Genomic DNA, 14,604 nt, shown 5'->3' with positions numbered 1-14,604 from the left:
AGGACGTCTAACTCCATTAGACTTGGTCTAATGGGACGCGCAGTTAGACGAGGACATCTAACTCCTTTAGACTTGGTCTAATAGAGCACGTCTAATGCCTTGCTTCAGTAGCCGTTTGAAGAAAGCATACGTCTAACCACGATCAACTAGTTGTCTACTACTCCTTCTCCACTCACTTATGTGTAGTTTGACAAGCCAGCTAATTGTATCAAATGAATGAACGCCAAGTATGCAAATGTCTTTCTAACGGTTTGTCTAGTATAAGACAAATCAGAAGGATATTTGGCGCACTACCAGTTCGGTACGGCCACGATCTATTTGCTCAAAGTCTGTTGATTTATGGTACTATGAGAGGCCTTCCAACGGACACTTGACACGTGTCCATGAAGAAGATTCGATCGTTGGTGTCCTTCTACTACAAATAGATATTCAAGGACAATGGATGAATATCTTGGTCACTGAATTCACAAGCTTACTCTTGCGCATACAAATTTATTACATTCTTCAAGTTCAAGAGAGAAATATTCACGTACTGTCTAGATGTGAAATATTGTTGAAAATATTGTAAGTTGAACAGATGTTGTTCTGTTCAACAAAGAGTTAGATAGCTCAGTAAGTTCTATTTGATTCACAATATTTAATAAATATTCTTTCGGTTGTGGAAGAAGGGGTGACGTAGGAGGGTTTGCTCTGAACATCCACAAACAACTCCCTATGTCGTTTACTTTCTATCATTCATCTTCCATCGGTTCAAAGCTTCAAATCCGAAAAATACTTTCTCACTTGAATATGTTTCAAGAGTTTGAATGATTGGTGAAGAATAGAAACAGATATTAATCCCTCATAGGATTACTATCGAATCGTTTATCATAAGTTGTTATCAATAGTCAGACCATAGTCTCTTTTGGTAACATCGATCCTAACAGACCGAAAGCTTCTAGGGTTTTGAACATGGCGACCATCGTCGACAACCCTGAAGCATAGACGGATTCAAAATCTACCCGCATCATATTTTGAGCAAACAAAGTAATCTTAGAAGTTAGGGTTTAGATTAAGAAGAAGACGACTAACTTTCTAGATAGAGGCAGAGAGTTTTAGGTTTCAGAAATTGCAAAAGAGGATAATGAAGTGTCTTATGCGTGCAGAACACCTTTTATATAATTTAACTGATACATGCGTGTGGGTCACATTGAAGGACATGAAAGACACATGTCTTTACGTTATTTTAAAATAAATGGATGGAAAATATTTATTTTAAAATTTGATGGTTCAATGTCTGAAGTGGAATGAAACGACCTCGTTTAGATAAGATTAAGACAGCTATCCCTATCGACTTAAGACGAGTCGTTTGCAGTAAACATAGACAGTCGACTAACTATGATTTCCACATGCCTTGAATTTAAGCTTAGTGAGACGTCTGTTCTGAAGGTGTCTGCTGACTCATAGCAATAGTTGTGTCAACAGCCACTACTTAACAATTTAGTGTCTGACTATGCTGAAATTATAAGCTACTTAGGCACAGACTGTCTGATGTACAGTGTCATCAGACGACTGTTTTTTCAACACAATTTGAGACATATGTCTTAACATGTCTGACTTATCATATTATCAATAAATTCCCCATAAATTTATGCATACTAAATTAAATTAATTTAAATCCCATGAAGATGTCGACCACTTGCTGATCTGTTAGCGCATATTCCAGTCGAATATGCTTCTGTGCCACGTGATCCTAGATGAAATGATGTTCGATGTCAATATGCTTCGTCCGAGAATACAACACTAGATTGTAAGTAATCGTGATAGCGCTGTTGTTGTCATAAAAGATAGGAGACTCGTCTTCCTGAATGCCAAAGTCTCTTATCTGTTGTTCAAGCCACAACAACTGAGCACAACAGTTGCCTACGGTAAGATATTCTGCTTTTGCTGTAGACGTGGTGATAGACGTCTACTTCTTGTTAAACTAAGAGATCAAACGATCACCAAGGAACTAACATGTTTCATTGGTGCTCTTCTAATAAATCTTGCAACCTGCATAGACTGCATTAGAGTAACTAATTAAGTTGAAACTAGAATCATTCAAATACTATAGTCCAACAGATTGAGTTCCCTTTCAATATTTCAAAATACGCTTAACAGCTATGTAATGAGATTGTTTAGGATTAGCCTGAAATCTTCCACAGACGCCGACAACAAATAAGATGTCTAGCCGACTGACTGTTAGATATAGTAGAGATCCGATGATTCCTCGGTAGGTTGTATGTCGACATCCTGGTTACCCTCATCCTTAAATAGCTTGCTAGATGAGTTCATGGGTGTAGAGGTAGATGAATAGTTCTCCATGTCGAATTTCTTCAGTTATTCCCTGGTATACATCACTTGATTGATAAAGATGACAACTTTAAGTTGCCGAACTTGAAGACCAAGGAAGAACGTCAGGTCACCCATCATGCTCATCTCAAACTTATCATGCATGAGCTTAGAAAACTTTTCACATAAGGTTTAGTTGACCCAAATATGATATCATCCATATAAATTTGAACAAGTAATATATGTGAATCTTTAACAAATCTAAAAAGTGTTTTATCTACTAAGCCAATAATAAAACCATGCTGAAACAAGAATTTAGTCAATGTATCATACCAAGATCTAGCAGCTTGCTTAAGACCATATTAAACTTTATCTAATTTAAAAACATCCCCATTCAATAGACTGTTAAAAAAAGTTCTTTTAACATTCATTTGATATACTTTACAGTTTTTAAAAGTTGCATAAACTAGAATTAATAGCTTCAAGTCTAACTATAGGGGAGAATGACTCCTCAAAGTCAATTCCTTACTCCTGTCTAAATCCTTGAGCTACCAATCTGGATTTGTTTCTCACAACTAAGACATCTTCACTTAACTTGTTTCTAAAAACCCATATAATTCCAATAACATATTGATCATCCGGTCTTGGAGTTAGATGCCACACCTTGTTTCTTTCAAATTGATTTAACTCTTCTTGCATAGCATTTATCCAATCTGGATCAAGCAATGCTTCATTAATTTTCTTAGGATCAATTTGAGAGATAAAAGTAGAGTTTGCAAATTCATCCATTAATTGGTTTCTGGTTTTAAGAGGTGCGTTATGATTACCTATTATTTGTTTAGGTGGGTGGTTTCTATTCCATCTAAAGTTCGGTCCCAGAGGATCAACTATCTTATCAACTGTCTCAATAACATCTAGACTGTCTTCCGCCTACTGACTTTCAGTCTGGCTTTCTAGTTGATCTGAAGTGTTGTTTCTGATGACCTAAACTTCATCGTCACTATCAAATTAAAGATTAGCAGGTTTCAATGTGTTAGTCACTTCGATGATTTCTTTTGAATTACTTTCAACAGATTCATCAAAACAATATGGGTAGATTCTGCAACAGCTAGAGTTTGTTTACTAAAAACTCTATAAGCTTTGCTAAATGAAAAATATCCTAACATTGTGTCAGTATCTACTTTAGCATCAAAATCAGTCAAATGATTTTTTCCATTGTTATGAATAAAACACTTACATCCAAATATCCTAAAATATGAAATTTTAGGAACTTTTCCATAAAAGATTTCGTAAGGTGGTTTATTGAGACGTTTATTAATCATTGATTTGTTTTGAGTGTAGCATGTTGTGTTAATGGCTTATGCCCAATGTTTTTGAGAAACACCGGAATCAGCTAGCATTGACCTAACTACTTCCTTCAGTGTTCTTTTCTATCTTTCAGCAATGCTATTTTGCTGTGGAGTTCTAGCACTAGAAAACTCTTGTCTAATACAAGATTTCTCAAGCAAAGAAGACAAACTTCTGTTTGTAAATTTAGTTTCTCTGTCACTTCTAATTATTATGATACTTAAAGATTTTTAATTTTATAGTCTTCTAAGGATTTTAATCAAATTTTCAGCAGTTTGATCCTTAGATACCAAACATATTACCCAAGTAAATCTAGAATTATCATCAATTATGACAGATGTATATCTCATTCCCCCTAAACTGGTTACTGGAATTGGAATAAATAGATGCATGTGCAATAACTCCATACACTTGTCGGATTGAATATTCCCTTTGTTTTTATAAGTTGATCTAACTTGTTTGCCCATCTAACAAACAGAACATACCTTATCTTTAGAAAACTTCAGTTAGGTATTTTAGTTACAAAAACTTTTGAAAATATGTTGTTAATGGTTTTAAATTTTAGATGATTTAATCTTTTATGTCATAGTCAGTTTTGATCATCTTTTGCTATCATGCATACAGGATCAAATGTCTTATTCTTAAAGTTCATCTAATATGAGTTTCCTACCCTACTTCCTATCATCATGGTTTTCCCATGTTGATCCTTAACAAGACAAGCATGTTTTTGAAAATCTACTATATATTCGTTATCACACATTTGACTAATACTAATCAAGTTATAACATAGATTTTCTATCAGCAACATGTGATCTACGGTTTTACCTTTGTTGTTATCACCAAATGTGATCTTAAGTCATGTGTTATTCGTTATTTAAGTAAGCAGTTGGTTGTTTCCTAACATGTGTCTAGAGCAGCGGTTGTCCAGATACCAAACATATTCTTCCAAGCAGCTGTCCTGATTTACCTAGAAATATACATATTTATAGCTTTGGTACCCATATTCACTTGGGTCCACGATTTATTAGTCCCATGGGGATCCATATTTGGGTTATTTTTATGGATCTCCCATTTTGATTTGTTAACAGTGCGTATGATTTAGACTCGGCAAACGTCTTCCTACTAGCTGATGATCTCTTAACTTTAGAAGATGGTTTTTTTATTAAAAGAGTCTGAAAGTTTCTTGTACTCAATGACCATGTTATTGAGTGCAGTAGTTAGTTCATCTCTCGTGAATTCGTCGGAAGAGAAGTCAAATACCTCATTATCATCAGCCATGAAGCATTTAACGCCTTCATCCTCACATTCGCTTAATGAGTTATCATTTGAGTCATTGTCAACCCACTTGCTGTTGTTTTCCTCAGCCAATAGAGATTTTTGATCCTTCATATTCTTCTTATCAAAAGGCTTCTTATCATCCCGATTGGGCTTTCTGCAGTCTACCTTGAAGTGACCTAGTTTGTCACAATTAAAGCATTTCAAGTTAGCTTTAGATTAATTCTTATAATTATTACTATTAGAATTATAGTTAGAATGAGTCTTCTTCATGAATTGCCAAACTTCTTGATGAAGAGTAACATTGCATCGCTACTGATCTATTCAGCAGACTTCGTAGCTGTCATGGAAGGTGGCTCTTTAGCAGTCACCAGTGCTTTCGTTGAGATGGATGTGGATGGATTCTCTTCATTCCTTGAGTTTATTTCAAACTCATAGGCTTTCAGATCGACAAACAGGTCATATAGATCAAGCTTGTTGAGATCTTTGGATTCCCTCATCGCCATTGTCTTGATGTCTCATTCTTTGGGCAGAGCTCTCATGACTTTAATAACAACCTCTCGGTTGCTATATGTCTTTCCCAGAGTTGAGAGTTCAATGACAATGTTGTCGAATCTTTCATCAAATTCAGTCATTGTCTTTCCAAGACACATCTTGATGCTGTTAAATTTCTGTGTAGCAACCATCAGCTTGTTTTCTTTGGTTAGATCATTGCCTTCACAAAGTTGAGTCAACTTCTCCCAAATCTCTTTGGTAGTGGAACACAACTTAATCTTGCTGAACATGTTCTTGTGAAGAGTCTTGTAGAGACTATCTTTAGCCACATTATCGAGGTTGGCCTTCCTCTTATCTTCAGTAGTCCATTCAAATCTTGGTTTCTTCTTCATCTCAGGAGCACCATCAGTTGAAGTTATGAATGTGCTGACCTTCACAATCTTCATCGAACTATCAGTGATAACATACCACATATCATCATCTTGAGAGGCCAAATGAGCTTGCATTATGATCTTCCAATCATCATAATCTTCCTTTGAGAACATTGGGATTTTGTTTAGAAGACACATGATTCAGGTATCTACTTTGCTTGAGAAAATAAAACCTCGCTCTGATACCACTTGTTAGGATTGATGACAACAATAGAAGGAAGGTGGAATATTGTTATACTAATTATCACTCTCAATTCGATTTTAATCCTGTTAAAGATGAAAATATGTTTTTATTCTTTGATAAATCGTAGCAAGCTCTTGAATGGTTTCAAGTGCGGAAATTACTTGCTAGATCTGTAGCTGCAGATAACGGACTGAGTAAAGTAGTAAGAAAATAACACACGATTTTATGGATGTTCGAAGATCCTACGTCACCCCTTCTTCCGTTTTCAGAAGGATTCCACTAGAAGGTTTTGATTTGTATAATACCTACATAAACCCAGTCAGAATATAGGACTTAATAGTTGCCTGTTTGAACTCCTAACTATCACTCAGTATTGAATAGACAACGTTCTTTTCAACTTACAACGCACTGAAAATGATTATCTGGTAGTAAATTAAATTATCTCTTAGCTTAACGTAGTGAATTACAGAATACACTTGAGAGATATGATCTAGAGAGTGAATTGATTCAAGATTCGCGCAAAGAGATCTGGTAATCAAGAATTCCAGAAGCGAGATATTCACCGTTGGACTCTGCAACTCTTTTTTCTTTGAAGCATAACAACGGTCGAATCTGATTCTTAGATACGTGTCAGCTTTTGAATGTGTACGGGATAGTATGCATAGGAATATATTCGTTGGATCGTGGTATACAGGATAGTTTTGTGGATTATTCGGTAGAATATGGTGTACTAGAAGGTACAGTGCAGGCTAGTGGAATAATAGCCTATGTGGCAGTTGTACATTTTTTTTGTGTTAAGCTTACTATGCAGTCTGTTGATAACGAACACAAATGTTGACGCGGCACAACTGTTCGCTACTCTTCAAACTGTTGTTAGCGTTACACGGTTGTTAGCACTTCTTCAAACTGTTGTTGAATCAAGGTTGTTGCTTGCACTTCTTCAGACTACTACTGAAGCAAGGCGTCTGCTCACGCTTCTTCAAACTGCTACTAAAGAAAGGCGTCTGTTCGCACTTCTTTAGACTACTACTAAAGCAAGTTGCTCGCACTTTTTCATATTTCTGTTGAAGCAAGGCGTCTACTCGCGCTTCTTTAGTCTACTACTGAAGAAAGGCGTCTGCTCGCGCTTCTTCAGGCTGTTGTAAGTTTTGGGGCTAATTTAATTCTGAATTAATTAATTATTTCAGAATCAATGTTCCAAGGTAAATTTAGAAAGTCTGAAGGCTAAATTAACCGCACCTCGAGACTTTAGGATTCCGAAAAGGTAAACGTCCATTTATAGACATTCGTTGTCTTTTGGCTTGGCGTATTCCTCCTGCTAATTTACAACACCAGAACTTTGGTAGGGATTTGTATAACTCCTCCATGAAAATCATCAAGGGATCTCACCTTGACATTGATGTTGCTTTGTGCTTAAAGGTTACCGATGGAATCCAACAATGGAGGGGAAAGCTTACTTATGTTCTCCGAAGGACGTTTGAGTTCGCATCACAGTCGTCTTGAGATCGTGAAAAGCTTCCCTTGCTCAGGAGTCTTGGATTCACCTCGTCATTTGATGTCACTCGTCGCTTGACTATCGGAGGACAACAAATATAATCAATAATGATGAATAGTGTAAAACTCTTCCTTCTGACCTGAAATCCAATTTTTCGAAGAATGTTTCATCTTGCCTTGCTATTTCTTCAGGCCATAGAGCTCGTCATCTCAAGTTCTCGCCAATGTAGGTAGCATCATCGATTGAGCCATTTTTCACAGGAAATGAATAGAAAAAAAGTCCCCACTCTCGCCCAAGCATGCTTAACTGCGGAGTTCTAATGAGATCTGGAGCATTAGTGCTGGTATGATCGCACCCGTCATATGATAAACAATTTATTCATTTGATACATCACAATTTAATTTTAAAAAATGAATTTTTCACGAAATTCGAAATGATCAAGTTTTAAATGGCCGAAGGCCGTTTATGACATCGGCTTCTTCAAATAGTCCAGTTTTCACGCTTATATTTTAATTTTTTTCGTAAAAACATCCAAAATCAATTAAAATATTCGAAATTAATGTGTTTTTTTTAAATCGTATATTTTCACGTGTTTATTTGGTGTTTTATTTTGTTTTTTCGTAAAAAACATTAAAAATCAATTAAAATGTTCGAAATTAACGTGTTTTTTTAAATTGTATGTTTTCACGCGTTTATTTTGTGTTTTATTTTGTTTTTTTCGTAAAAAACATCAAAAATCAATTAGAATGTTCGAAATTATCGTGTTTTTTTAAAATCGTACGTTTTCACGCGTTTATTTTGTGTTTTCTTTTGTTTTTACGTAAAAAATATCAAAAATCAATTAGAGTGTTCGAAATTAACGTGTTTTTTTTTAAATCGTATGTTTTCACGCGTTTATTTTGTGTTTTTTCGTACTAAACATTGAACAATCTTCAAATCGATCCGTTTTCATGATATTTTGCACGTTGTTTTATATAAAAACACAAAAATCCAAAAAATAGTACGAAATAAACGTTTTTCTTAAATCGTTCGTTTCACGCTTTTAATTTTTGTTTTTTTTATAAAAACATGTAAAGTGAGTGTGAAATTAACATTTATTTAATTTGGTCCATTTTAATCGTTAATTGGGTTGTTTTTAAAAAAAATATATAAAAAGGAGTGCAACACGAGGACTTCTTAGGTGGTCACCCATCGTAGTACTACTTTCGCCCAAGCACGCTTAACTGCGGAGTTCTGATGGGATCCGGTGCATTAGTGCTGGTATTATAGCACTCATCATATAATGAACAATTTATTCATTTGATACATCACAATTTAATTTTAAGAAATGAATTTTTCACGAAATTCATAATGAGCGAGTTTTAAAAGGCCAAAGGCCGTTTACGACCTCGGTTTCTTCAAATCGTTTAGTTTTCACGCATATATTTTAATTTTTCGTAAAAAACATCAAAAATAAATTAAAATATTTGAAATTAACGTGTTTTTTTTAAATCGTACATTTTCACGTGTTTATATGGTATTTTATTTTGTTTTTTTCGTAAAAAACATTAATAACCAATTAAAATGTTCGAAATTAAAGTGTTTTTTTAAATCGTACGTTTTCACGCGTTTATTTTGTGTTTTATTTTGTTTTTTCGTAAAAAACATCAAAAACCAATTAGAATTTTTATAAAAACACAAAAATCCAACAAATAGTACGAAATACATTTTTTTTTTAAATCGTTCGTTTCACGCTTTTAATTTTTGTTTTTATTATAAAAACATGTAAAGTGAGTGTGAAATTAACATTTATTTAATTTGGTCCATTTTAATCATTAATTGGGTTGTATTTAAAAAATATATAAAAAGGAGTGTGACACGAGGACTTCTAAGGGGTCACCCATCGTAGTACTACTCTCGCCCGAGCACGCTTAACTACGGAGTTCAGATGGGATCCGGTGCATTAGTGCTGGTATGATCGCACTCATCATATAATGAACAATTTATTCATTTGATACATCACAATTAAATTTAAAAAATTGAAATTTTCACGTAATTCGAAATTGACGAGTTTTAAACGCCGAAGGCCGTTTCGACCACGGTTTCTTGATATCGTTTTTTATGCTTTTATTTTGTTTTTTTCGTAAAAAACATTAAAAATCAATTAAGATATTTGAAATTAACGTGTTTTTTAAAATTGTACGTATTCACGCGTTTATTTTGTGTTTTATTTAGTTTTTTCGTAAAAACATCAAAAATCAATTAAAATGTTCGAAATTAACGTGTTTTTGTTAAATCTTACGTTTTCACACGTTTATTTTGTGTTTTTTTCGTACAAAATATCGAACAATCTTCAAATCGATCCGTTTTCATGATATTTTGTACGCTGTTTTATATAAAACACAAAAATCCAACAAATAGTACGAAATTAACGTTTTTTAAAATCATTCGTTTTCACGCTTTTATTTTGTGTTTTTTTATAAAAATATAAAAAGTGAGTGTGAAATTAACTTTAATTCAATTTGCTCCATTTTAATTATTAATTGGGTTGTTTTTTAAAAAATATATAAAAAGTAGTGCGACACGAGGACTTCCCAGGGGGTCACCCATCCTAGACCCCCATCCTAGTACTACTCTCGCCCAATCACGCTTAATTGCGGAGTTCTGATGGGATCCGGTGCATTAGTGCTGGTATGATCGCACCCGTCATATGATAAACAATTTATTCATTTGATACATCACAATTTAATTTTAAAAAATGAATTTTTCACGAAATTCGTAATGAGCAAGTTTTAAAAGGCCTAAGGCCGTTTACGACATCGGTTTCTTCAAATTGTTCCGTTTTCACGCTTATATTTTAATTTTTAGGTAAAAAATATCAAAAATAAATTAAAATATTTGAAATTAACGTGTTTTTTAAATCGTACATTTTCACGTGTTTATTTGGTGTTTTATTTTGTTTTTTTCGTAAAAAAAGTAAAAACCAATTAAAATGTTCGAAATTAACGTGTTTTTTTTAAATCGTACGTTTTCACGCATTTATGTTATGTTTTATTTTGTTTTTTTCGTAAAAAACATCAAAAATCAATTAGAATTTTCGAAATTAACGTGTTTTTTTTAAATCGTATGTTTTCACGCGTTTATTTTGTGTTTATTCGTATAAAACATTGAACAATCTTCAAATCGATCCGTTTTCATGATATTTTGTACGCTGTTTTATATAAAAACACAAAAATCCAACAAATAGTACGAAATAAACGTTTTTCTTAAAACGTTCGTTTCACGCTTTTAATTTTTGTTTTTTTATAAAAACATGTAAAGTGAGTGTGAAATTAACGTTTATTTAATTTGGTCCATTTTAATCGTTAACTGTGTTGTTTTTAAAAAATATATAAAAGGGAGTGCGACACGAGGACTTCTCATGGGGTCACCCATCGTAGTACTACTCTCGCCTAAGCACGCTTAACTGCGGAGTTCTGATGGGATCCGGTGCATTATTGCTGGTATGATCGCACCCGTCATATGATGAACAATTTATTTATTTGATACATCACAATTTAATTTAAGAATTTAAAATTTTCACGAAATTCGAAATGAGCAAGTTTTGAATGTCCGAAGGCCGTTTACGACCACGGTTTCTTCAAACCGTACCGTTTTCACGCTTTTATTTTATGTTTTTTCGTATTAAACATCAAAAATCAATTGAAGTGTTTGAAATTAACGTGTGTTTTTAAAATCGTACCTTTTACGTGTTTATTTGGTGTTTTATTTTGTTTTTTTCGTAAAAAATATCAAAAATCAATTAAAATGTTCGAAATTATCGTGTTTTTTTAAATCATACATTTTCACGCGTTTATTTTGTGTTTTTTTCGTACAAAACAACAAAAAATCTTCAAATCGATCCGTTTTCATGATATTATGTACGTTGTTTTATATCAAAACACAAAAATCCATTATATAGTTCGAAATTAACGTTGTTCTTAATTCGTTAGTTTCACGCTTTTATTTTTTATTTTTTTTATAAAAACATGAAAAGTGAGTTTGAAATTAACGTTTATTCAAATTGGTCCATTTTAATAGTTAATTTGGTTGTTTTTAAAAAAAATATAAAAAGGAGTGCGACACGAGGACTTCCTAGGGGTCACCCATTCTAGTACTACTCTCGCCCAAGCTCGCTTATCTGCGGAGTTCTAATGGAATCCGGTACATTAGTGCTGGTATGATCACACCCGTCATATGATGAACAATTTATTCATTTAATACATCATAATTTAATTTTAAAAAAATGAATTTTTCATGAAATTCGAAATGAGCGAGTTTTAAACGGCCGAAGACCGTTTACGACCACGGTTTCTTCAAATCATTCTGTCTTCAAGCTTTTATTTTAATTTTTTTCGTAAAAAACATCAAAAATCAATTAAAATATTCGAAATTAACGTGTGTTTTTTTTTCAATCGTACGTTTTCACGTGTTTATTTGGTGTTTTATTTTGTTTATTTCGTTAAAAACATCAAAAATCAATTAAAATGTTCGAAATTAACGTGTTTTTTTTAAATCGTACATTTGCATGCGTTTATTTTGTGTTTTTTTCATACAAAACATCAAAAAAATATCAAATCGATCTGTTTTCATGATATTATGTATATTGTTTTATATAAAAACACAAAAATCCAACAAATAGTACGGAATTACCGTTTTTCTTAAATCGTTCGTTTCACGCTTTTATTTTGTGTTTTTTTTATAAAAACATGAAAAGTGAGTATGAAATTAACGTTTACTCAATTTGGTCCATTTTAATCGTTAATTGGGTTGTTTTTAAAAAAATATAAAAAGAAGTGCGACATGAGGACTTCCTAGGGGGTCACCCATCCTTGTACTACTCTCGCCAAAGCACGCTTAACTACGGAGTTCTGATGGGATCCGGTGCATTAGTGCTGGTACGATCACACTCATCATATGATGAACAATTTATTCATTTGATACATCACAATTAAATTTTAAAAAATGAAATTTTAACGAAGTTCGAAATTGACGAGTTTTAAATTAACGAAGGTCGTTTACGACCACGGTTTCTTCAAATCGTTATGTTTTTATGATTTTATTTTAATTTTTTTTCGTAAAAAACATCAAAAATCAATTAAGATGTTCGAAATTAACGTGTTTTTTTAAAATCGTACGTTTTTATGCATTTATTTTATGTTTTTTTTGTACAAAATTGTTGGGTCAAATTATTTTGACTGTGTTAAAATAATTTGTCTATTAGGATTTTTATGATGAAATGATTTATGCGCTTTGATGCAGGTGTATCGAAATCATATTTCATAAGACTTTGCTCTAATGAGGCTCATTAGACCGATTTGGCAATAGATGCACAGAATTAGACGTGCAGTCTATCTTGTGGAGTTAGACGTGTAGTCTAATGAATTCCGTAATTAGACGTGCAGTCTAATTCAGCGGAGTTAGGTGTGCGGTCTAATAGATCCCGTAATTAGACGTGTAGTCTAATAGATCTCGGAATTAGAAGTGTAGTCTAACTCGTGGAATTAGATGAGCAGTCTAATAGATCTCGGAATTAGACGTACAGTCTAACTCGTGGAGTTAGACGTGCAGTCTAATAGATCTCGGAATTAGATGTGTAATCTAACTCAGCGAAGTTAGACGTGCAGTCTAATATATACGGAATTAGACGTGCAATCTAACTTAGTGGAGTTAGACGTGCAGTCTAATGTATACGGAATTAGACGTGTAGTCTAACTCAGTGGAGTTAGACGTGCAGTCTAATGTATACGGAATTAGACGTGCAGTTTAACTCAGTGGAGTTAGACGTGCTGTCTAATGTATACGGAATTAGACGTGCAGTCTAACTCAATGGAGTTAAACGTACAATCCAATGTATACGGAATTAGACGTGCAGTCTATTAGATTGTGAAAGTTAGACGTAAGTCTAACTCCTTCAGACAAATCTTAAGTAGAAACAGAATTAAACGTGTAGTCTAACTCAGTGGAGTTAGACGTGTAGTCTAATGGTTAGTGAAAGTTAGACGTAAGTCTAACTCCTTCAGATTAGTCTGAAGTGATTGTAATTAGACATAAGTCTAATCCCATTAGACTAGGCGATCTAATGGATTCTGCTCTTAGACGGGGATGTTTGATTTCATTAGACAAGGGCGTCGAATTGAAATACATCTACTGCTCAGCTTAAGCAGTATGCTTGAAGCTAGCACCTGCCTACCCACGTGCTATAGCTATACTCTACTCTTGCTCCACTTTCTAGTGAAGATTAGTACGACAGCTTTATTCAACCAACCAATGAATGCCACATAAGAGAATTTCCCTCACATTACTTGTTTTGCAGGTACATCCCTGATGGAATATTCGGCGCACTACCAGTTGTTGTACGGCCACAATCCTTGTGCTCAGAACCTGCTGTGTACTATGGAGGTTTTCAAATGGAAAAGTGCCACGTATCATTCTAAAGATTCTACCGTTAGTCTCTGCCCAGTATTTATCAAATCTCAAGGACAACGGACAATCTGCCTAACTGATTGAAACAATCTCTCTATCATCTTGCTTGCTTGAATTACAGAGAGAAATCAAGCCTTTTAATATTCATATTGTGAAGCTACTTTCGTGATTGTAGTGTGTGTGAATCAAGAGAGAGCTAGAATCAAAAACACCATTAGCTGAGTGATATTCTTCATCTTGTAAATTGAACAGAGTGTGTACTGTTCAATAGTGAGCTAAGTGTGTGCAAACTGTATTTGATTCTAATCATATTATAGTGAATCCTTCCGGTGGTTGGAAGAAGGGGTGACGTATGAGTGTTTCTCCGAACATCCATAAACAAACTGATGTGTTTTTCATTTCTGTCATCTTTTCATTCTTCATCCTGAGCTTCAAACCCAAGTAAACAATTCCGCCTTGATTCTGTTTCAAGTCTTTACAAGAGTTTGCGTAGAATAGAAAGTGAATTAAATCCTTAACAAGATTTCTTTCAAATCGTTTTCATAAGCCTTCATCAATAGCCAGACCCCCGTCTCTATCGATAAAGCCGATCCTATCAATTGGTATCAAAGCAAGGTTTCTAT

At 33.9% G+C, this 14,604-nt stretch overlaps 1 protein-coding gene, 5 non-coding genes and 1 pseudogene across 6 annotated transcripts; all 7 read right to left on the bottom strand.

Annotated features, from left to right (window-relative positions):
• Nucleotides 1-5,450: 5,450 nt before the first annotated feature.
• On the bottom strand, nucleotides 5,451-5,996 carry LOC124913206. The gene has a single exon (XM_047453806.1). It carries the CDS (start codon nucleotides 5,994-5,996, stop codon nucleotides 5,451-5,453), a length of 546 nt encoding a protein of 181 aa, XP_047309762.1.
• Nucleotides 5,997-8,692: 2,696 nt separating this feature from the next.
• Nucleotides 8,693-8,811, bottom strand: LOC124913518. The gene has a single exon (XR_007096757.1). It is a non-coding gene; the product is annotated as a 5S ribosomal RNA (ribosomal RNA).
• Nucleotides 8,812-9,384: 573 nt separating this feature from the next.
• LOC124913530 lies at nucleotides 9,385-9,502 on the bottom strand. Its single transcript, XR_007096758.1, has one exon. It is a non-coding gene; the product is annotated as a 5S ribosomal RNA (ribosomal RNA).
• Nucleotides 9,503-10,089: 587 nt separating this feature from the next.
• On the bottom strand, nucleotides 10,090-10,221 carry LOC124913497 (annotated as a pseudogene).
• Nucleotides 10,222-10,914: 693 nt separating this feature from the next.
• On the bottom strand, nucleotides 10,915-11,033 carry LOC124913484. Its single transcript, XR_007096730.1, has one exon. It is a non-coding gene; the product is annotated as a 5S ribosomal RNA (ribosomal RNA).
• A 596-nt stretch (nucleotides 11,034-11,629) lies between these two features.
• LOC124913480 lies at nucleotides 11,630-11,747 on the bottom strand. The gene has a single exon (XR_007096727.1). It is a non-coding gene; the product is annotated as a 5S ribosomal RNA (ribosomal RNA).
• Nucleotides 11,748-12,348: 601 nt separating this feature from the next.
• On the bottom strand, nucleotides 12,349-12,467 carry LOC124913478. Its single transcript, XR_007096725.1, has one exon. It is a non-coding gene; the product is annotated as a 5S ribosomal RNA (ribosomal RNA).
• Between the last annotated feature and the right edge of the window lie 2,137 nt (nucleotides 12,468-14,604).

Source organism: Impatiens glandulifera, chromosome 8 (genome assembly GCF_907164915.1).
Source record: "Impatiens glandulifera chromosome 8, dImpGla2.1, whole genome shotgun sequence".
Lineage (NCBI taxonomy): Eukaryota > Viridiplantae > Streptophyta > Magnoliopsida > Ericales > Balsaminaceae > Impatiens > Impatiens glandulifera.
Note: the sequence above shows the minus strand (reverse complement) of the source record. Positions and strands in the feature narration are given on the sequence as shown.

Coding starts and splice junctions, on each gene's coding strand:
- LOC124913206 (XM_047453806.1), bottom strand. CDS start 5,996: ATGTGTCTTCTAAACAAAATCCCAATGTTCTCAAAGGAAGATTATGAT.